A 25,180-nucleotide genomic window follows, 5' to 3' on the forward strand; every position below is an offset into this window, starting at 1 on the left:
ACTTTAAGAAATGAAGGTCAGTCAATATGGAAAATTTCAAGAACTTAGAAAGTTTCTTCAAGTGCAGTCGCAAAAGCGCTATGATGAAACTGGCTCTCATGAGGACCGCCACAGGAATGGAAGACCCAGGGTTACTTCTGCTGCAGAGAATAAGTTCATTAGAGTTAACTGCACCTCAGAAATTGCAGCCCAAATAAATGCTTCACAGAGTTTAAGTAACACACATTTCAACACAACTGTTCAGAGCAGACTGTGTGAATCAGGCCTTCGTGGTTGAATTGCTGCAAAGAAACCACTACTAAAGGACACCAATAAGAAGAAGAGACTTGCTTGGGCCAAGAAACACGAGCAATGGACATTAGACTGGTGGAAATTTGTCCTTTGGTCTGGAGTCCAAATTTTTGATTTTTGGTTCGATGTGGGTGAATGGATGATCTTCACACGTGTATTTTCCACCGTAAAGCATGGAGAAGGTGGTGTTATGGTGTGGGGGTGCTTTGTTGGGGATACTGTCTGTGATTTATTTAGAATTCAAGGCACACTTAACCAGCATGGCTACCACAGCATTCTGCAGTGATACGCTGTCCCATCTTGTTTGGGCTTAGTGGGACTATCATTTGTTTTTCAACAGGACATGACCCAACACACCTCCAGGCTGTGTAAGGGCTATTTTACCAAGAAGGAGAGTGACGGAGTGCTGCTTCAGATGACCCGACCTCAACCAAATTGAGATGGTTTGTGATGAGTCGGTCCGCAGAGTGAAGGAAAAGCAGCCAACAAGTGCTCAGCATGTGGGAACTCCTTCAAGACTGTTGGAAAAGCATTCCAGATGAAACTGGTTGAGAGAATGCCAAGAGTGTGCAAAGCTAAGGGTGGCTATTTGAAGAATATAAAATATAAAAAATAATTTGATTTGCTTAACACTTCTTTAGTTACTACATGATTCCATATGTGTTATTTCATAGTTGTGATGTCGTCACTATTATTCTACAATGTAGAAAATAGTAAAAAATAAAGAAAAAACCTTGAATGAGTAGGAGTTCTATAACTTTTGACCGGTACTGTATATCATTAGTAAAATAATGTGTTTCATTCCAGTCAGTGAAGGTTTAAAATAACAAATCTCCTCACATTCGATTAGATTCTTGCGTGAGATTTCGCCCTAGGTTCCCCACAGTGGAATTATTGCAGCAATCCCATAGAATGGCCAAATGTCTTGGCATACGAGGTAATGAAACATGACAAAATCTATACTTACAGATGTCAAAGGGGAAATCAGACGAGTCTCCAACAATAAGAACAACTGTTTTCAATACGATATTTGAAACTGTATTTACCAGAGTGGGTTTACTGATCCTTATCAAGTTCTAACAACAAGAATCCCTCTACATGACTAACTAAAGAATTCCATCTCTAAACAACATGGAAATTCTAGCATACCAAAAACAATATTGCTATTTAACATTTCGTTTGGAGAGAAAAACACACAAAAAACAATCACTGACTTTCAATTTTTGTTATAATTACAGTGTCAATGTGTGTCAGTGAGTGCTTGGCTAACATAGTCATAGGTCGATACATTTCAATCTGTTTTCACACAATGGTAACCTAAGGTTTGCTCTTTGCACTATGTAATGTACAGTATAGGAACTCTACATGCAATCTTGGTTAGGTTTCCCCAGTCACGGAGTTACAATGTCTGATTGAACAGGGCTTTTAAGTACCTTTGGGATATTGTATTAAATTACAATTCATTAAATACTGTCCAGCCCTTTGGGTGATATGAAAATGAAATAACACAGATGCAATGAGTTTAAGTTGTAGATGTCCATTAACATAGATACATTTGTACATATCTGGAGGCCAGGAGGACTGAAATAGGGAGTTTTGACAAGAATGAATAAGCCCATCTGGGAAGAATTATCCTCATTATAACAGAAAACCTATCACAGAGATTTATGCAAGGTCTTAGTCGGCTATTCCACTATCTGACAAGGATAAGCATTTTCTCATAAAACTGGAACAGGAATGACTAATTAAGAGCATCACTCTCCATAGGTCCGTGGAAGACTCTGGCATGCCGGGAATTGCGGACCAAAGACCCAACATCCGATAGCACAATCAAACTCACATGTGAAGTAGGTGCATCACATGCTTCCCCGTAAAGAATACAGAGCACCTTGTTTTAATTAGATGACACGTTGACGTCAAAGACTGACGGCCACGTCGTCGACACTCCAAAAAATGGAAAGCCCTCTTCAGTTCATTACTCAAGTTGAATTCCTCCTAGCTAATGCTGACAAGGCTCAAATCAAAAGACATGGTTGAAACCTCTCTCGATCTGCCCCGAACAGTGCGGTACTGCCATTGGTTTGTGATGTGTTATTGCTGCCAAGAAATGGAAGCTGTCATTTGTCCAAACACAAAGCTCACTGGCATGTATATCAATTGTTGCACAAACAAGATTACAACCAGTATATGTTGTTGTTGTTTTTTTGGGGGGGGGGGGGGGGGGCTTTTCTATTGTGAGAACATCTGGCTTTTCTGTATCCTTTCCAGCTGTTGCGACCTACTGTTGTGGGTGAGCGCAACGTAGCCACTAGCCTGCAGTAATCCAATCTCTTCAGTAACACATATCCCGCCATCTCTAATCCAGTGTTAGGAGGGTTTCACATTCATTTAATCATGTAAATGCCGACAGGAACACATTTCACGTCAACCGCATCAACCCTGACAACTGCAGTGAACTTTTGACAGGCCAATGGGGAACCTCAAACACCATCCAGAGCAGAGCCTTCCCATGAGACACAGCTGAGGTATGTATGCGGTAGGGCAAACACTTGAACCAATGTGTGTGTAAGTGTAGCATGGCTTTTTCACACTTGGAGGACATCTTTATCCTCTGCATGTTTCTTTTATTAAAAACAAAACATCCGTGTCTGGGTGGAAAGGTTAAAAGGTCATATTCCACCCACCAATCATCCACACACCCACCCACACATGTAAGCACACGCACACACACACACATCCAACATCTAACACAGACAGCACAATTAGCCTCAAGACCAAATGCATGAGGAGACAAGACTCTGGAACAAGGACTTACACAGTTCTCATTGTGTTTTGTTTGGTTTTTTGAAAAGTGCATTCCAGGGGGACTCTAAATCCAGGAGAACGTAAGACCAGACACATAAAAAACAAAACAAGGGGGCATACCTATGAGTGATAAAGCTGGATACCATAGACTAAAATATTTCCGAGCTTGGCTCCATCATGGCCGCCGGCTCTCCTCCCATCGGCTCGCTGGCGGACGAATCGTCCTTCGACACGCTCAAATACACCTATCAAAAGAAGCCCCGCCACACCCAGTCAGACATGCATCTCCTGCCAATAATGACAATCTCTTACAGAGTCTTAGAGGATGATTAAACCATTGGATCAATTAAAGCACATTGTTCAAAACACTCCTAAGAAAGACGAGCTTACGACTGAACAAGCATGTTTATTTAAAGGTCCTCGTTTGTGGAGGGATGTTGGAGGAGTGTGTTGTCGTGTTCGGGGTAAACACACGTCGGATAGGACTCTGGGGGTAGTAATCCCTCTGGTTCAGGTGGAAAGGCCTCACAGTGTTTATGTAGATAGATGGGCCCACCTTAAGACAGCATAAACCAGCACTGATGAGTCACAGTGTGTCATGCATGGGATGGGAAAGCATGTGAGTCTACACTGCTGCTGCTGCTAAACGTCTATTTCTAATTGGGCTGTTGACTGATGCTCAACAGGGTGAATTCACTCCAATTATGTCTTCTTATACTGGATTTTTGTGTTGTAAACTCAATGTCAAATGTGTTAATTAATCTGTTATAAACATCATCATTATATGACTATAAGTCAAGTATTTCTTGAATAAGTAAAGTAAGTCACTTGTCATCTATCAACATCTGTTTTAATTCAAATGAATGGTATTATTGATTTGTTTTGCTGCAGTAGAAGGTGCCAGTTTGGCTTAAGTCTAGACGGGATCATTACCAGGCACATACTGAATCGATTGCCACGCACTCTGTCTGTGAAACTCGATTATCTCCCATTCTGATTGCTAGGTCATTGTTTAATAATAGACTAAGCCAGGGTTTCCCAGACTCGGTCCTCTGGACCCCAAGAGGTGCACATTTTGTTTTATTGCCCTAGCACTACACAGCTGATTCAAATAATCAACTAATCATCCACTTTTGATCATTTGAATCAGCTGTTTAGTGTTAGGGTAAAAACAAAAATGTGCAACCCTTGGGTTCTCGAGAACCGAGTTTGGGAAACGATGGACTGTCCTCAAGAAAGAACAACGTGTGCCATCTAACGCCACCCAGATATCCTTCACTGTTGATTTTGCGTCCTCACTTAAGACGGGGAAATTCTGAGATCGCTCTGTGAGGCAACTCTTGTTTTGAATTCAGCTCCCACCTCGCTAACTCTGTTTGGATTTAAGCCTTCCCATGATGCTGATGTTCAATGTAGGACATTCTTAAGCTGCCATGAAATCGACTTAGGCCGGGAGTAAATGTATTTTTAATAAGGTGCTGGATCTAGGGAGTCCTAGGGTTCTCTACCTGGGAAAAATGGCATCTGGTCCACAGTAAGAGCTGTGGGGAAAACTCAGACACAGATGCATTTACTCTGGTGTGGTGGAGAGCGATGCTCCCACCCTAATGCAGCCTGGAACCTAGCTCCACACCACCGGAGAGGAGCTGTTTGTGTGTGTGTGTGTGTGTGTGTGTGTGTGTGTGTGTGTGTGTGTGTGTGTGTGTGTGTGTGTGTGTGTGTGTGTGTGTGTGCGTGTGTATGTGTGTGTGTGTGTGTGTGTACTTGCATGCACAGAGATTCACTGAAGACCTAACAAGGCCTTACAACACAAATCAAGGCAGGCGGTTTAATTAGGTTATCCTGTATGGCATTTGCAATGATTAAAACTGAGTTGTTTTGAAGATGTAAAGACTTGCTTAGAGAAAAAACAGAATGCAACTTCCCCAAGCCCAGTGCACCTTTTTCTCCTCACTTTGTTTTGGCAGTTGTGCTGTTGCCGGGGTGAAAAGGTAAAATCACAAAAAGTCAATAGGACCTTCATACCGTAAATATTTATTTTGGGTTCCAATTAGATTATATCGCGGGGGGTTCTACTTGAGCTGTCATGAGTTAATGTTGCTCTGTGGTTGATATTGACATCTGAACCGAGCCAAACGGTAAGTGAAAGGAGTGAAGTGCTCTCAGGGGGGGGGGGGTATAGGGTTTCTAAACAGCAACATCGTTTCGTCGGAGGGACCAGAGGTAGACTGCAAAGTGAACATTTTACAATTGGAAAAAGGTTGGCTGGCCATGTAGTACATGTACCTTGAGGAAACTAAAGCTTGCCCGGGCCAGACGTGTGCTTTAGAAAACACCCAACACAAGTTCATTCACAGTGTGGGAAACCTGATTGAGCCATGATAAACGTCCACTAAGTCCACTAAGCACAGACAACACCCATATACACAATGTTCTCTGTTAACACTGCTAACTCACCTTGTTCTGAATGTATGCGATTGCTACTGGGATACCCAAACATCAGAGGGTTCCATGGCCTTCGCAAGCTTACAGTCCTTCCGTAAAGCAACAGGGCCAACTCACAACAAGCAAAGTGATCAGTAAGGGGCAAAGAGCCCCAAGCATAGAGAACTGAAGAGAGTCTAATTTCCAGTACCAGAACAAGAGTGTTGGTAAGGCAACTGTGAATTCATATTTTTTTCTGTTATTTTACCAGGTAAGTTGACTGAGAACACGTTCTCATTTACAGCAACGACCTGGGGAATAGTTACAGGGGAGAGGAGGGGGATGAATGAACCAATTGTAAACTGGGGATTATTAGGTGACCGTGATGGTTTGAGGGCCAGATTGGGAATTTAGCCAAGACACCGGGGTTAACACCCCTACTCTTACGACAAGTGCCATGGGATCTTTAATGACCTCAGAGTGTCAGGACACCCGTTTAACGTCCCACCGGAAAGACGGCACCCTACACAGGGCAGTGTCCCCAATCACCAGTATGAGGCTCTATTCACACATTTATCCCCATGTGAACTCAACTCACCCAACTAATGACCACTGGATGCAGGAGTGCTCGGTCTCCCTCCTCCAACGCACTCAGCGTTTTTCCATCTGTAGGCAAGCAAGAACTGTTCACGTATGGATACAAATTAAAAGCAATTGTCAGAAAAGAGTGGAATAGTTGAGTTGGCTATCTGAACAGCAAAACATTTACATATTGGCAATAACATAAACCATTTTCATAGTGTTTAAACAGGCTTACTTATATTCTGTTTTCCTAAACTCCTGAAGTGTGAACTTACAGAAACTCGAATAAAGCTCCACTCTTTTGACAGAGATCGTCTCCTTATCAAGTCTGCGATCATATCCACCTCCTCGAAGAAAGAGACAAAGAAACATTTTGCAGAAATCCTTTATTAAAATGTGAAATAAACCAAATTGTGATGTTAGTTAGTGCTGTTAAATTATATTGGAACGCAGGGGAGCTCAACTACAATCCAAGAGGGTTTTCCATGCAGGAATTAATTTCTCCCTGGCACTTCATCAATTCATTTCAACCGGAGAGTCTCAGTCCACACACCTGGTTACCCAATAATAAATGAGTCCCTGATTAGAAAGCAAGGACAAAACCAGCATACATTACGTAGCTCCAGGACTAGAGTTGAACACCATTGATCATAAGCTAAATTCTCTCCATGGCTCGATTGCTCATTAGAACAAATGAAAGAGACAAGGAACCACTGCTGGGTTCTCTTTGTCTCTCCGAGCTGGCAGAATGATAAAGCGCACAAAGAAGCCTGGGGACAGAATTGCAGATGAGCCAAGTTAAATGACATTACACTGTAAATCGAATCAAAACTCAGCACAGTCCAAAATAGTAAAAGCATTTTTGTTCACTGTAACTGTAACCACGTTTTAGCTGCGCATCTTTCAATGAATTTAGCCCTTGAATACAAATGAAATTAAGCTGTACAACATGCTACAGTCAGTGTGTCCATTTCATGTTCATCTCTTCTGTTTTCCCAGTAATTCTTCCCTGGTCCTGTCCAACATTTCATACACAAGAGGAAATAAACACAGAAACAAACATCCACGCTCTGTGTTTGTCACTGACTTTGAACCGTTTAGAATAACAACGACAATTAGAAATATGAAATGGTTACGGGAAACATGTGGAGGGTTATTTGATCCAGAAAGATAAGTTGCTTGTGGGTTCGGAGGGAAAAGCATCAGTCAGAAATGTAGATTTGCGAGATGATCTTTTCTGACATGATTTAAACAAGGTTAGTTGGGCATGAAATTCTGGAATGGGATGTTTGTTCAAGAAGTCTGTCTGGGAGAGCCAAGGAGACAGGAGGTCAAAGACCAAGTACAAGACACACCAGAGATTCCGTGACCGAGGCAGAAATCAAGTTCCAGGCTGCCAGAGGAAAAAAAAGAGAACTGCCCTAACTATGAGTTTCAATTCAGTTTCAATTCAGAAAGATGTTACCAACATTGTTTCCTAGTAAAGACCTTAGAAATACCAAGTCCCAGCTTAAAACAGGCTATAAAATAAAGCGTTACCTATTACTTTTTCAAACTATGAGTTGCTTGTTCGAAATGCCGGGGAACTTAGACAAAGAGAAAGGATAGACATGATTTGAATATAGTGCTCAAAGTGTAGTTCAGTGAGCTTTGTCCCGACCTAGCTGTTCATCTATCTGGCTGTGTCCATGACTAAATATCTAGTAGGTCAAGGTTCATATTTTTGAAAAAGGAGGGATATAATTCATGTGTTCCAAGATTGTACTTAATCTTGAGTGAATATGAAATACTATCTTATACCAAGCTCAAAATGTTAAAGATAAGGAGGGGATGGAGGTGTTCTCCCTTCATCAGATCCTCCCTTCCTATCATGACACTAATGTCTATTAGATTGGGCTCCGACACAAATGGACTCAGAGCCTAAATGTAAAAAAAACATGCAGATGTTTCAGTGGCAGCTCTACTGTAATGTCAGAATTATGTTTTTGTGGTAAAATTCCAATTCCTTTGTCTCAAGACACTGAAATAAATGTGGCACTAATAGGTTTACTTATTAAATAAAAAATGATGAATGGTGAAGAAAGCTGTTTGTTTGAACGGTCTGGGAATGTCTGATAAAGGACAAGTGATCTGGGGTTATTGTGGCAACAAAGAAAAACTAAAAACCTAAAAAAAAGAAAATAATAATAATATTTGACCAACATTATGTACAGAACAAGAAATAAAAGTGCTAACAAGAACATTGTTTATAATATATTGCATATTAATACAATTTCATGTTTATTTTGTATCTTCCACTATGATTATGGGATCACGTCCATATTCATCCTGCTATGAGAATCCCCTAATCATATTCTCCCCACAATAACACACACGCAGCCAAATCCTCCACCTTCACACACACCACACTGTGTGCTCGCCTCCAAGCTCCAGCTCAGGCTCTACCTCCCTTATCCCCTGTATTAGATTCATTAATGGCACTGATCACAAAGCTAACTCCTCCGTTTCCTCTCCTTTCATCTCCCTCGAACCCCTGGGAAGGATGTATCTGGTCCCAGACGCGTGCACCGCAACACGACCCCACCGGGCACCCGTGTGCAAGGAACGATGGTTCCAATCAGAGCCAAAGCCTTAGGTTCCTAGGATCCCATACATCTCAGGGGTCTGCCTAGCACCACGACAGCTAGATCCGCTGCCTGTTTGACGCGTACTGCCTGATGAAGGGCTTGGCACTGCTTCACAGGAGGATGAGCTGTCGGTGTGTCTGTGCTCTCCCTGTATCACCAACACACTTCATCCGCCATGCATTTCCCCCCTCTGTTGTCAACTACAGAGGGAGGATGTATATACTTTTCGATATACGCAGGAAGGAAGAGACTCGACGGCGATGTGGGGACGGTATGGTAGGAGGCCGGGAATGTCTGTTAAATAATTCATGAGAATGGAGAAGTGCAATGTGATTTGTGGGGACAATATGGCAACCTGTGACCCCTTCACCATGACTGAGAATGAACGGGAGATATGTCATACGGGGACGGTATGGGGACACTGGTTGCCCTTCAACATGATGGGCGGTAGTGAAGAGTCATCGCTGAACACTCAATTAATCAGATAATTCCCATGGCATGAACTATATGACTGCCATCTGCTTTCCGTCATGCCGGGGAGGTGGAGTGGTGGAGAGGCAGAGGGGGGATGGGGGGAGGAGGGTTTGGAAGCCTTCAGACAAGCTCCATTATAGGTCTAACAGCAGATGGCAAGTCTAACCGGGGCCCACCCAAGCGGAGCTCACATGGTCTGGGAGAGGGGTGTTGTTGGAGGGGTGGAAGAAACACCAATGTGATGATCGCATGTAAAATCTCACAAACATTGTAATTGTAATCATCGTCATAATTATCACCATACCATGTCCAAAGTGCTCATGCGCCTCTGCAGAGCGTTGGCCAGCTCTGTAGCCTGTGCAGACTCACCTGTGACAACACAGGCCGACTGGGAGAGAGTCTCTGAAAAAGAAAGTGTACTTTGACCACTTTTGCTGCAAATCTCCATTACTAAGCAATGATAATCATCTTTAAACATAGCGAAAATTCATTGAAATCAGCAGCACTCGCAATTCAACTTGATTTACGTGGGGAAGTGATGTGCCAAAGACACACGCACACACATGAATGAAGATGTATTCTTGCATATGCTCCCAACACACACTAACAATGAATTCATTCACACACAAAGCTCTCTTGGTATAATTACTATGCTCAATATGTCATAATCCAGTTGGACGGCCCAGGTGCATACAGAGGTAAAGAGTAGGACTGATGACTTTATGGATGTTTCCCTGACTGTGCAGAGAACATGATGGCTCTACCCTGCCCTGACTTGTATAGATGGCATTCACATCACAGACTGCAAACACCCTCCCTTACTTTCTGACAAACTTAAAAACAAGACTTTGTAGAATATCTTCCTGGGAGAACAATAAAATGCTATTTTATTTCTCATCTACACTCTATTCCATTCTGAACTGGCATTGTCTCACACAGGACAAAACGCCTTTTCGTCACTTATGTGGTATAGAAAATAGTGCTAACGTACATTAGGTCTTTAAAGTACGTGGCTTTACTGTCGAGATAAACAACGATCATGGAAATATTGCACTTAAAAACAGTACAATGATAAAGTGATGATAAAGTACAAACAAAAACAGTACAATGACAAAGCTGTGTATAAAAATGTATACAGATACATACATACCTTTGACAATGAACTCTGCTGCAGCCAAATCTCCTTTGTAGGTCACCTACAGTAGAAATAAACTTAGTTTCACAACATGCTAGCATCAAACCTGTTCTAAAAAGCATTGTTCATTTTAGTGCAAATATATTTAGATTCATAGGCCTTACCCCATTACTGGCTTATTTCAATGCTATAAAAACCATTAAAAAAACTTTACTTTCAGTCATCATATCAAGTAGTATTAAATACAATAGACAATGTAGAAATTAAGATCTGTACTTGTCCCTGTATAACAAACTAGTAATAAGAATACAGCTAGAGCTACGACAATGGCCTAATTTAGGCTTAAAGGCATTGTCCCAAACTGAGTTCCAGTGTCCCAGGCTTGCTCACCTTCCACAAGGTTGGCGGGCCCTCGATGAGCTTGGCATTGGTGCCGCAGTACTGCAGAGCCAGATGAAGGCACTCTGTGCCAAACTCAAAGTCCGACTCGCTGCACTATGAGGACAGGACACAAGAGACGTGGGATTGTTGACGATGCATAACAAACTGAGTTAGTTCCTATTTCATAAACAGAGTTGAGAAAGTCTTCTGGGGACAAACAAAAGAGGATAGCTCACAAACTCACATCAACCATAGTTACATCTAAACATATTTTTCACCTAGTCGGCTCAGGGATTCTAACCAGTGACCTTTCGGTTATTGGCCCAACGCTCTTAACCACTAGGCTACCTGCCACCTAAAATCAGAGGAAAGTTGAGTTCATAACACTTTGGCCCAGTGCAGTGAGAACACATTGGAATCAGATTGCCGGCGCTGTAGATCGCATTGCATTGAAAAAGTGATATAAGCGATGAGCTCATGGCTTTTAAGATACTGTGTGTGGACTACAAAGGCTAAATCAAAGGCTAACTCATGCTACCTGAGATAATATGCGGGCAATATTTTATCAGGGTTATAAAAGAGAGGGCCTTTTTCTCAGGACCCTGGAACTGAAGGAGAAATATGACTGCGTCCTGTGGTAATCGAACCTGTAGAATTCTCTCCCAGTACAAAGGCGTGCACTGGGAACAAGGATAGCGTGTCTCCCCTTTGTCTTTTCAGACCAGAGTTCTGCCAGGCTCAATGCATGTCAAACTACAAAAGTGAGGGTCATGCAGAATATGTCCTACAGTGCCAACTTGACAGACACCTTACACTTCCCCAACTTCGATGGACACAAGTGGAGAGGGGGTGGGGCACTCGCCATCGCGCCAGAGTCTCTGGTTCTCACAAATACACTTACATCACAACAAATTTGTCTTAATTGTCAGTGAAATGCTACTTGACTGGCCTTGACACTCCACTTCACTTGCATAGTGAATTGCGCTCTCATTTTCAGAGTCAAAGCCAAAACCAACAGGGCTCCCTGGTAATCTAAAATTCGTAGGTGCCAGGAACCAAAATAACTGCAGACAAATGGGGCTCCAATTGGACCCGTACTTCGGCTCTTCGTCAAGGCTTCCTACGTCCTTCAAAACACTGGTATCTGCATCATCATCTAAATCGACCCAAGGTTCAAATAGCAGAGCTCTGAAGTATCTGGGCTGGTTGAAATATAAATATGGTGAATTTTTGCAGTGACGGATTTGTGATAGACAGAAAATCTTACAATGTAAAAGTTATAAGCCTACATTTTAAGATAAGAATCCACACATTTATGATTTTAGTCAAAGGGGTGATTCCTGACGAATCTAGGTAAAAAAAAAAAAAGATGATTTGGGAGATTTTCCCAACATTTAATCCATATAAGGGTTCATTGGAGGAAGGATTATTGACATATTTGACATTTGTATCATAAAGCACAACTGAGAAATAATGAATTGAAGTTGGAACATTTGTGACATTATGGCCTTACCCAGGCCTCCTTTAAGACGTTAGAATGTTTCATCTGTAGGTGCTACAAAGAAAAATGTTTTCATATGAAGCTTTGCCACTTGCTCTGTAATAAGTAACATTTTGATTTCAATGATGATTTTCTTACATTAATGTATGGATATTTAAAAATAGAAACATGAATATTGAAAACATACCCTTTTTGATATGGCAAATGTTTCAATATATTGTTGAATATAGTATACTCTACAGGCATATCAAAGTTCCAAAGTGGGATCTCTGCTAGTTTTGATGTTATGGACAATTTTATACAGAGAAATTGTCATAGTAGGCAATGTAACCAATCACAGCCCTCCTTTAACTTGTATCATTGCACATCCTGCAAATCACCAGCAGAGGGCAACTGTTTTGAATCGATTTTCACAATCACTGTTTGTAATGCTTACAAATTGGATCATAACTTTAACAGTAGAAGAGATCCCACTCTGGAACTTTGAAATGCCCACAGAGTATATTATGTTCAACAATATATAAAAAAAAATATAGCAAATCAAAACATTTTCAGTGTTGGGGGTAATGCGTTACAAAAGTACCGCATTACAGTAATGTATTACTTGTATCAGTAATGGAATAATATAACAAGTTACTGTGTTCAAATATTGTAATACTATAATAGTACTTTTTCAAGTAACGCATCCAATACTGGCAAATTGGGCCACCTTGATTGGTAAAGCGGGACACTTAATTATTTATTGTAAAGAAGGATAATTGAGAGGGTACATGAATAATATATATTCATGATAAATTAAATGTATTAAAAACACTAGGTATTTTTGTGGAACATTAATAATTAATGATCTACACGAAATACACGAAATACTCAAATACTCATTTGTAAAAGAAAATATGAAAAATAAAGACTAATATAATTTTTTACCCCTTTTTCTCCCCAATTTCGTGGTATCCAATTGTTGTAGTAGCTGCTATCTTGTCTCATCGCTACAACTCCCGTACGGGCTCGGGAGAGACGAAGCGTTGTAGGGAGGTCATACAGGCACGTGGAGGCCACACACACTACGGAGCCTCATTTTGACTTGTTTTAAGGACATTACATCAAAGTTGGATCAGCCTGTAGTGTGGTTTTCCACTTTCATTTTGAGTGTGACTCCAAATCCAGACCTCCATGAGTTGATAAATTTGATTTCCATTGATAATTTTTGTGTGATTTTGTTGCCAGCACATTCAACTATGTAAAGAAAAAAGTATTTAATAAGAATATTTCATTCATTCAGATCTAGGATGTGTTATTTTAGTGTTCCCTTTATTTTTTTGAGCAGTGTATATATAGAGGACAAAACACACATCACAACAAGAAAAGATACCACAACACTACATAAAGAGAGACCTAAGACAACAACATAGCATGGCAGCAACACATGACAACACAGCATGGTAGCAACACAACATGACAACAACATGGAAGCAGCACAACATGGTAGCAGTACGAAACAGGGTACAAACATTATTGGGTACAGACAACAGCACAAAGGCAAGAGGGTAGAGACAATACATAATGCAAAGCAGCCACAACTGTCAGTAAGAGTGTCCATGATTGAGTCTTTGAATGAAGAGATGGAGAATGTTGTTGATCCATCCTCAGTTTTCTCCCATCACAACCATTAAACTATCTAACTGTTTTAAAGTCACCACTGGCCTGATGTTGAAATCCCTGAGCAGTTTCCTTCCTCTCCAGAAACTGGGCTAAAAATTGAGTTTTTGAGCTAGGAAGTATTTGTGTTCGTGACTGGGCGTATTGATACACCCTCCAAAGCGTAAGTTAATAACTTCACCATGCTCAGAGGGATATTCAATGTCTGCTTTTTATAACAAAATTTCCCATCTTCCAATAGGTTCCCTTCTTTGCAAGGCAAAGTGGTTGTGGTTGAATCTGTGTTTGAAATTCACTGCTCGACTGAGGGACCTTACAGAAAATTGTTAAACACTATTATTGCACACAGAGTGAGTCCATGTTTTATTCACATTTTTACTTATGAACTTATTTAGGCTTGCCATGACAAAGGGGTTTAATACTTATTGAAAAGACATTTCAGCTTTTTATTTTCTATTTATTTGTAAACAATTCAAAAAACATTATTCCACTTTGACAATATGAGGTATTGTCTTGGCTAGTAACACAACAACATTTGAAAAGGGTCAAGGGGTGTGAACACTTTCTGAAGGCACTATTCTTGTATGGTTATGTGATAGATAGCTAGGGTTTTTAATGTTGGTGAGATCATATCTTTCCAAGTAAAATGAAGCTATGCTAGCTTTCGCTAGCAAGCTAGCCGATAGCAGAATTAAGGAAAATTAAATGGAACATTTGATCCTATTAAGAAAATGGATATCTGTTAAGGAAACATCTATTTCAAAATGGTATTTCTCCATTAAAATGCCTTCTTTTGGATGGGACGTTAAACAGGTGTCCTGACTCTCTGTGGTCACTAAAGATCCCATGGCACTCATCGTAAGAGCAGGGGTGTTAACCCTCGGCATTCTGGCTAAATTCCCAATCTGGACCTCATCATGGCCACCTAATTATCCCCGGCTTCCAATTGGCTCATTCATACCCTGTAACTATTCCCCAGGTCGTTGCTGTAAATGACAATGTGTTCTCAGTCAACTTACCTGGTAAAATAATTATTGTAAAAATAATGGGAAACTGCCAAAATTGTAATATTTTACAAAGGTGAGAGTACTGTAGTACAAAAACCACTTACAGTCATTTTGATTCTCAATCACATCCCATTACAAAATATGTTGTAATGAGACAGTGAATATCCTTCCTTCATGTTTTATAACCTTAACATGATTTACCTCAGAACACTGTAATGCCACACCCACAATGATGATGTCATACCCATTGAACCCATTGTTTATCATCAATATTTGATGGGTATTGATTGTTGATTATGTTATTGTACATCTTTAAAGATATCTATTACAAAGCTTAAGAGTCCTACTTTTGTCTGTGTCACATTTAAACAACACTCACCCTATATGGAATTGTTCCACAAATACGTGTGAAAGAGACATTTATACTCATTACGATAAAACATAAATATTGAATATGTTCTAACATAATTTCCATATAAACAATCCAAATCTGATGAATGCAATTCAAAAATGTGCCTTTTATCACAACGAAATGATGTCTTGGTAAATCTAACACATCAAACGGATATTGTCCAAAAACATTCTGGCAGCTTTACGAAAAGATACATAGCCTACATATTAAAGCCATTAAATACCGGCTATCAAATCAAAACAAGGCCGACTTCAAATGCCGATCGCAAGATTCAAATAACCGGCACATGAATTGACCAATGCAAACTATGTCAGATAAATCCTACACATAATAATGCATTGATATGAAAGGCATATAATCAAAGGGATTACTTATCATCAAGGACCTACAGTATTTAAGTCAAACGAAATCGAGCGAACTACGGCAAAAAGTACCAAAGGAAAATCTACACCTTCGCTCATCTGATTGACATATAGTGGAGCTTCGTGCTGAATGGATGGCGTAAAAAAAAAAAGCCAAATAAAGAGAATATAATAGATGATACGTAATAGAGTGGTTTTCCAAGTAACAAATCCAAACACCGTTCATGTTTATATTTTATAAATTTTCATAAATTATTGTAAGAAAATTGTTATTGAAATCAAAATACTACTCATAGTACAGAGCAAGACGTAAAGCTTAATATGAATTATACTTAAAAAATGTCAAATATATGTCAACAAACATTCCTCCAAAGGACCCTTCTATGATTAAATGCTGTGAAAATCCCCAAAATCATGTTGTTTTTTTGTTCTAGTTTTGTGAGATATCACCCCAAGGTGAAATTATTTCCATTATTATTTCGCAAGTATTCTTGGATGTTCAAATCGTCTCACATGTAAATTTTAAAAAAAACACAGACAGTTAGACCTGTAGTAACCACGTTACTTCAATGTTATTTTTAAGTTACCTTTGACAAGCCAAGAGGTCTTTTCCTGTTGTTCGATGGAGTGATAGGCTGCACAGTGCCAGAGTATATTAATGTGTCATTTCTTTCCCAGACATAACCATGCCATAGTGAAAATGATGGCACCCACACCACAATCTCTTCAGCTTGAAACCCTGCAGGTTCGAGCACATCTGGTGAACAATGGACGACTGTAAAGACTTGGTGTGATGTATGAGAATCATAAAGTCTTTTGTCATCTAGTCGCATTGCTGGGATTAATTATTTCTTAAGCATAAATCTCTCTCAGACTGTCATTTTATGTGATTCAAGGGACCTTTTAAAGCAATTATTTGACATTGAGAGGGAACATTCAAAACCTGCAGGACATGACTAGTGCTCGATTTGGAAAAAGGTTTGCAGACATCTAAGGTTCTCTATTTCCCTGACCGGAAGTGGAGACAACTTCACAAAATCATTATCTAAACGTGAGAACTAACTACTGTACAAGGCTTGGTTTGGATTTTGTTTCAAGGTGCATCCTTGTTGGCATATTTCCATTTAAGAAAATCATTCCATAGTTTGTTGTTATATCAGTCACATCCCTAATTCAAATGTGCGCGGTAAACATAGTCATTTTTAGCCAGGTCAAACAGACTGACTGATGCATTCACTTTCTGTTTAATTGAAACAGAATGTGAGTTTTCGTGAGATCAGGCTGGGTTCACGGGGCTATGTATTTTTTACATAAATCGGGCTACCAGTTTTTATTAACTGGACCTTGAGTAGACTACAAGTAATGTTTTGTGTACAAGAGTTGCCTAGAAGTACCTACCCTCTGATAAGCCTGGTAGATGACATCATAGATGAATCCCTGGGGCATCTCACTGGCTCTGTACTTGGTTCTCTCCAGAGAATGGTCCAGGTAGCCCTCCAATGTGGTAGCAATCATTGTGGAAACCAGAGGTCGGATAGCCCCAGCAGCCTGCAAAATAATAAACGGAACAGAATATGTCATTCTTCCTTATTCTTTATGGCAAATACACACATCAATCCATAATGTATCAAATGGTTCCGATGCTATTGTGTCTTGAGGCTTACCACAATTGTTCTAGCCATGGCTGGATAACAACAATAAATACTAGCTAAACAACAGCTTGTGCATTCAATGCTTTTTAAACAACATTCCTGAGATCCTATTTTCTTGTGACCATGACGTGATTGAGGATGAAAATCCCCATTGTGCCAAGAACAAGTATGGTCAATGAGGTAGTGGGGGCAAAATGACTTGCAAATGGAATGAAAGCAAACATGTGTTATGTGTGTTACACATGTTGTTAAAATCAAAATTAATCTCATGCTCTTCAGAGAAGACTGACATTTAATCATGATCGGGGATACTGGCACGTTAATGAAGACCAGACTGCCGGCTTTGAGAGTCAGTCACTCACACTCACACACACACACACACACACAAAATGTCAGCCCCAATGTCAAAGAGCTCCTGCTCTCACTTCTCACTTTTGTGACCAGCCTTCAACAATATCATGTCACAGCTAGTAAAATGTAAATATGAATCACCATCTAAACATGGGTGGCTGACAAATGTAAACCACATTGGCTGATATTAGTGGCTAAGGAAGACACTGATAGTCTTCCTTAGCCACTAATATCAGCCAATGTGGTTTACATTTGTCATGGCTTACAGTAGGTACACATGGCTACAGTTGAGAGCAATGAATCGCTCCGTCAGAGCCCCACTGACTGTGTCGCGGTGGAAGATATAGAGGACTTTGAATATGTACAAACCCCTTGCTCTTTGGCAGCCATTGTTATCTTCAGGAGGAAGTCCTCTTCCACAAAGGGACGCACTGCATCATGAATGATGACCACCTTTGGTTTGACGCGGGCCGTACCACCCACTCACTCACTGAGGGCCCGACCCCATTGAATATGGATCTGTGGCGAGTAGATCCGCCATGTACCACTAGGACATTTCTGTGGTGGAAGCAGTGGATAATGTCCATCATCAAATCTAAGCTCTCCTTGGCAACCACCACAACGATGCTTTGGATCCATGGCACTCTGTCAAAGAAACAGTATGTCTAGTCATAAGTCAACAGCTTTCGCACTGTGGTTAGAACATATCATTCTTGTTGAGTATATTTGTTTCATTACTTGTGTCATGACTTGTTATATTACCGTACATAACACATTCGGGTGCAATTATTTGCATACATTATTTCAACAGAATTCCAATGAAATGGTCACATTGAAACAAAAATACATGGTAGTATAAAGAACAAGTAGGCTATTTTGGAAGTTGTAGAAAGTTGTTGGAAGTTGTAGAAAGACTCAAAATTGTAATGTGTGACCTGATGGATTCAGTAAAGATCTTTTGAATGGGATAATTTGAGACATTACAAAACCTCACATTTATTCAACGATAACATAAAAAAGCTTGGCACCCCAGTGAAATGGTTTGTTTACATGTGGCCACTGCCTTGTGCAGTGACAAGGTTACGGGGAAGGACCATAAAACTACAGTATTCCAAACGGGACAGATATGTTTTTGCATGCAAACATTCGACACTTCAAGTGTTACCTCTCGAAAGTTTGAATTGTGTAGCTTATCAGAAGTATGTTGAGAAACGTGCAGAACTGTTTGGGTGTCAATATCCCCGTTCTTTCTCCACTGCCACCGGCTGGAAGAACCACAGCTACCGGGAAATCGACACTGCAAAGTCCCGCAATGTGCTTGTCCAACCGGGCTTCGCATGTTGAGAAATGCCCTGGATCAACAGGCCTGGCCATGTCGCCCGTTTCCTCTTGCATGCTTCAGGAAAATGTATTCATTTGAAGTTAAAACGGACTAACATTGATGTCACGAATATATCCTACCGGTATCCCCGTGTACCGTTTCATTCATTATTTTATGGGCGGAGTCGCGTAGACTAGTGATTGATTCGGTTTGCGCCGTCGAGGAAGCCCCATACGAGCTACACGTCACTGATGTTATCTGTGCGGTCTTTGCTGATGTTCTCAAGATTTCGATATCATCATATCTACTATGTATTTGTGGTTATTTATGAATTTCATGCCTTTTAAAATGTTGACTGCTTGATGCAATTGAGCATACATTTACATTTTAGTCATTTAGTAGATGCTCTTATCCAGAGCGATTTACAGGAGCAATTAGGGTTAAGTGTCTTTCTCAAGGGCACATTGAGAGATTTTACACCTAGTCAGCTCAGGGTTTTGAACCAACAAACTTTCAGTTACTGGCGAAACACTCTTAACAGCCAAGCTACCCGCAGCATATTCATTTATTCAAGATTGCTTGATCTGGTGCAACTGTATAACTAGTGGGATATGATAATTGTATGTGTAGGCCTATACGATACGGGATTACTTCACCTACAGTTGAAGTCAGAAGTTTACATACACTTAGGTTGGAGTCATTAAAACTCGATTTCAACTACTCCACCAGTTTTGGAAAGTCGGTTAGGACATCAACTTTGTGCATGACACAAGTCATTTTTCCAACTTATAATTAATTATTCATTGTATCACATTTCCAGTGGGTCAGAAGTTTACATATACTAAGTTGACTGTGCATTTAAACAGCTTGGAAAATTCCAGAAAATTATGTCATGGATTTAGAAGCTTCTGATAGGCTAATTGACATCATTTGAGTCAATTGGAGGTGTACCTGTGGATGTATTTCAAGGCCTACCTTCAAACTCAGTGCCTCTTTGCTTGACATCATGGGAAAATCAAATGATATCAGCCAAGACCTCATAAAAAAAAATTGTAGACGTCCACAAGTCTGGTTCATCCTTGGGAGCAATTTCCAAATGCCTGAAGGTACCACATTCATCTCTACAAACAATAGTACGCAAGTATAAACATCATGGGGACCACGCAGTTATTTTACCGCTCAGGAATGAGACGCGTTCTGTCTCCTAGAGATGAACGCACTTTGGTACGAAAAGTGCAAATCAATTCCAGAACAAAGCAAAGGACCTTGTGAAGATTCTGAAAGAAACAGGTACAAAAGTATCTATATCCACAGTAAAACGAGTCCTATATCGACATAACCTGAAAAGCTGCTCAGCAAGGAAGAAGCCACTACTCCAATCCCGCCATAAAAAAGCCAGACTACGGATTGCAACTGCACATAGGGACAAAGATTGTACTTTTTGGAGAAATGTCCTCTGGTCTGATGAAACAAAAATAGAACTGTTTGGCCATAATGACCATCGTTATGTTTGGAGGAAAAAGAGGGAGGCTTGCAAGCCGAAGAATACCATCCCAACTGTGAAGCACGGGAGTTGCAGCATCATGTTGTGGGGGTGCTTTGCTGCAGGAGGGACTAGTGCACTTCACAAAATAGATGGCGCCATGAAGAAGAAAAGTGATGTGGATATATTGAAGCAACATCTCAAGACATCAGTTAAAGTTTGGTCGCAAATGGGTCTTCCAAATGGACAATGACCCCAAGCATACTTCCAAAGTTGTGGCAAAATGGCTTCAAGACAACAAAGTAAGCGTATTGGAATGGCCATCACAAAGCCCTGACCTCAATCCTATAGAACATTTGTGGGACGAACTGAAAAAGCGTCTGCAAGCAAGGAGGCCTACAAACCTGACTCAGTTACACCAGCTCTGTCAGGAGGAATGGGCCGAAATTCACCCAACTTATTGTGGGAAGCTTGTGGAAGGCTACCCGAAAACGTTTGACCCAAGTGAAACAATTTAAAGGCAATGCTACCAAATACTAATTGAGTGTATGTAAAGTTCTGACCCACTGGGAATGTGATGAAAGAAATAAAAGCTGAAATAAATCATTCTCTCAACTATTATTCTGACATTTCATTCTTAAAATAAAGTGGTGATAATAACTGATCTAAAACAGGGAATTTTTACTGGGATTAAATGTCAGGAATTGTGAAAAAATGAGTTTAAATGTATTTGGCTAAGGTGTATGTAAACTTCCGACTTCAACTGTACATGCTTCAACATTGAAATGCCATCTAGTGTTCCATAGAACAATTTGGGGTAGGCCTACATATTTGTAGGTGGTCGACATGCGCTGCCACCCAAGTTATGATTAAAACTAAATTACTATGTGTAAGTAGCCTGCCACAGGACATGGATTTACATCAATGAAACAAGAACTTGAAAATGGCCCCAGGACATAAAATAATTGCAGGGGGAACATCAATAAAGTATGCAAAAAATAATACTGGGTAATAGTCCATTTTAAAAGTGGTAAATTAGGTCTCTAAAGTAAGAATCAACATACAATAAGGGGAAATTTGGGTTAACATGTTTTATTAAAATGAAAGCATGAGCAATGACAGATTTTTGCAAAATATGTGTGATGCATATTAAAAGGTTTATCAAATGAATAGCAATACAACATATATATTACATCATATACATCTTATCAAAAACGTTTATACATATGTTATCATACTTCAGAGGACATGTGATATCATATTATATATGTACACATATTTACATTGTGTTGTGTATTTGTGGTGCTTTTGTGTTGGGAATCCCTTTTCATGCAGAGCTTATTTTATAGCATTATATTGGCTGTAAAACTGTTTGTATAATGGAGTTATGAGCAGGTTTACATTGTCATACAAGAATTTAAATGATGCGAGTTATCTTAAAGTTCCAGACAGTTCTATTGGTCATGATGACCCCATTTAGGTGAATTTCATCTTATTAGCTAATGACTCAATGGTGCCCATTGGTCCTCAGATGTAGCAAGCAACCAATGCCATTCGCTTTTACAAAGTTACTTTCAGTGGTCCTCCTCACAACAAGCCAGTCCCAATAAGGAGATAATCCAAGACCACAGTCACAGAGGCATTCTGCAGTCCTGCCTTAGGGCTCTGCTTCATGCCAATTCTCATTTAGCTTAATCTTCCCTAGCCTCCTTTTGGCTTTGGCTTTGTGTTTGTGGAGAAGCTGGGGCCGAGACAAGGCAGGCTCCTCAAACTTCATATGGCTCGACTCGTTGTGTTGCCGGGAGTACCTCTTACACTTGCACGAGGTGACCACAGTGATTTTGTACGTTCTTGTGCTGCCGTCCTGGCACTGCAGCTGGATGCGTTGGGTGCGCGTCTTGTCGTTGACGCAGCGCCAGTCCTGACTGTTCCTCCGGCTCCAAAACTTTCTGCCGTAGCCGCCGCCAATCCAGTTGGGAAGCATCTGAGCGGGGAGGCACTCGCCAGCACATACTAGCTCCTTTATGGGGTTGATGCTTGTGCATTGGCCATCAGAGATGTACTTGGTGGACCTCAGCTCTCTACAGCCAACTTGGCTTCTCTGGTCTGTGAAAGAGAGAAAAAGAAAAACGATGAGAATCAAACTACTTTGAAGATTTAAAAATGTCCTTTTGTGGCCACAAACAATTTGGTTTCACTTTGAATCCTACTTCAGGTAACATAAAGGGTTTTCGATCAGAAAACCTTACAAACACAGCCATCTATTTGGTTCATTTGGAGGTTTTTGGCACAGACTGTAAGCCTATACTGGTTACTGGCTTGTAGGGAGGAAATGGTGCATTGCACTTGCATGAGAGGAAGGGCTTTAGTGTTCTGAGCTATGTCAATGGAGCTGGCTTTCTTGTAGGATTATCAGCGGGCAACTGGTAGGACTATCAGCACTGTTCTGCTCCAGGCTACAGTTCCTCACTCTCCCTGTAATCCAAGCCAGGGCCCCATTCACAGACTGCCATACACCTCTGTGACAATGTGCCCCCTTCTCTATGACAGAGTTTGATGAATGAAGAGAGGAGAGGCTCCCTTTCTCTCCTTCATGCTCGGGGTCCTGAGAGAGCTCAAGTCAAACAGCGCCACAATCACAGACTTCCTGTGTATAGGAACACACCTCCATTCAGTGGCGCTGACACACGATCACTCCCCAAACGCTAGCCTGGCTGCCCTGGGTGACTAATCTCTGCTGCCCTGCTTGGACGTCTGCCAGGAGTGTGTGTGTGTGTGTGTGTATTGAAGATCATTGTGCCAAGCTTTGCCTGGTCTCACTCAGTTGGGGCATCTGATACTGTCTCTGGAGAGTGTCACTACTTAGCTACTGACCAGAGCTTATCATATGTCATTTTAGCAGTTACATTAAGAATGTAGTATATTAATTTCAAATATAATTTAGAGAACACCATCTCAACAACCTAATTGTAGAAGCCTCTATAAACCTGCTTGCGCTGGAAAAAATATGTCTATGCACTTGTCTTGAGAAAAAAAAAAAAAAAAGTAAATCAGTTAAAAACAAAGCACAATTTCTCAATGTTTTGAGAAAGAATACTGAACAATACTCACCAACTCTATCGTTCCCAGCAGTATTTCCCGCGCCTCTCCCGCCGTTTCTTGCCCGATTTAAAGAGACATTGCTCCGGGCATCCTGCACAGGAGTATCCACGTGCGAGTATAGGATCTCCGTAGCATCATTATTGAACGCCTGACAACTCCTCACAAGAATAGAAAACAAGAATACAAGGTGGCACGACTTGCATGCGCTCAAGTGCATATTTGCTTCTGGGGATTTAGGGAATAAGCAGATCCCGTGTCAGGTAAATTGATTCTGTGCCTCTGATGTCTGCGGCAGAGATACTACGCTCTGAGCTTGTTTTATATAGGCCTGCCCGAGTCTAGTTTTGGCAACCGCTCAGGTGCACATCATGGGATCTCTTGACTGAAGGCTGGGCGTAACTTGATAACCACGCCCATGTGTCTGTGCGCTAGAGAGCCAGTGCGTCTAAAACATCTGGAGTGATCCTGTCCCTGTCTCTCCAATTGATGGGATTTGGTGCTATTGCGTAATTTATGCTTCTTAAAATCGCAATCTATTCATCACATTTAATCTATTCAAAATAATAGAAGAACCCTCCACTTTTGGTCTCTGCAGTAATGTGTTCTTCTTCTGTTAAATGTTTTTTATATATATTTGTATATATATTCCCTCATTTAATCATCTTCCATGTTCTGACATGCAATCTCACCTATTCTTCTTAATTCAAAAATGAAAGCTGATACGGTCTGTGTAATTTGCTTTCGGTCTCTGTCATTCTCTTCCTCTCGACCTCTCAATCCCTTGTCATTTTTATACCTAATGATTGGAGTGCCTAGACTAACTGGAGTCTTTGTGTGTGCGCAACTCATGGCAAGGAGAGATATAATTACTTCTGTGGGAGCATTCACTTCAGCCTTGTCTTCCAGATTTGAAAAGAAGTGTCACACATAGACACTAATTGTTGCTTATGTGAATGAAATCTGATACACTTTTGTTCAGTGTCATTATCATATGAACCTTAAATATAGGGCCCTCCTTCCTCCTGTGCAGAATACCACAAAGCATTGAAAACAAAGCAGATGACTGTATCTTGTGATATAATATCTGCCTGAATACATGTAAAGGTGAAGCCATAAAATATTGTTTGTACTATTGTTGATTTTGTAACTAACGACCTTGTCTCTTTTTTACTTTAATGCAAGGCATATTTCACTAAAAAGTTATTTCACCTACCTCACTTCCGCCACAAAATAAAGACAATCAAACCATTTTATCCCAGGAGACTAGTAATACATGGATGGCTTTCCCGTCTACAGTCCTTTAGGTGATGGGGTGAATGGTGCAGAAGTTCATACGATATACCACTGTCATGTTTCTCCTATCTAAAGGAGCAGAAAGCTGAGACAGCACCGTCTGTAGGTGTCAAGACCATGGAGACCGTGACATATAGGAGCAGATCAGGTGACAGAATCCTGTGGGAAGTAAAAGGACAGGTACACAATCCCACACACATTCCTGCACGCACAAATATGCACACACACACAGTGAGTTATTAACATATCGACAAGCAACATGACAGGAGTGTGTGTATTGGCAGGAAGGGACCCTCATGTGGTAATATGAGGGGGGGG

The 25,180-nt window shown here is 40.7% G+C and overlaps 1 protein-coding gene and 1 pseudogene across 1 annotated transcript; both read right to left on the minus strand.

Annotated features, from left to right (window-relative positions):
* The window catches only part of LOC139405899 (D-ribitol-5-phosphate cytidylyltransferase-like), a 34,471-nt pseudogene extending 15,434 nt beyond the window's left edge, over positions 1–19,037 (minus strand).
* A 2,506-nt stretch (positions 19,038–21,543) lies between these two features.
* Positions 21,544–24,913, minus strand: LOC139405900 (sclerostin domain-containing protein 1-like). Its single transcript, XM_071148344.1, has 2 exons — positions 23,579–24,913; positions 21,544–22,573 (listed from the first exon to the last, which is right to left on the minus strand). The coding sequence occupies exons 1-2, from the start codon at positions 23,784–23,786 to the stop codon at positions 22,125–22,127; spliced, it is 657 nt and encodes a 218-aa protein (XP_071004445.1). The 5' UTR covers positions 23,787–24,913; the 3' UTR covers positions 21,544–22,124.
* Between the last annotated feature and the right edge of the window lie 267 nt (positions 24,914–25,180).

This window comes from Oncorhynchus clarkii, chromosome 3, assembly GCF_045791955.1.
Source record: "Oncorhynchus clarkii lewisi isolate Uvic-CL-2024 chromosome 3, UVic_Ocla_1.0, whole genome shotgun sequence".
In the NCBI taxonomy this organism is placed as follows: domain Eukaryota; kingdom Metazoa; phylum Chordata; class Actinopteri; order Salmoniformes; family Salmonidae; genus Oncorhynchus; species Oncorhynchus clarkii.

Bases quoted from the DNA above. Each gene is read 5' to 3' on its own strand.
- LOC139405900 (XM_071148344.1), bottom strand. From the start codon at position 23,786: ATGCACTTGAGCGCATGCAAGTCGTGCCACCTTGTATTCTTGTTTTCT. The intron at 22,574-23,578 runs GTGAGTATTGTT...TCTCTTTCACAG, and splicing joins TGCTGGGAACGATAGAGTTG to ACCAGAGAAGCCAAGTTGGC.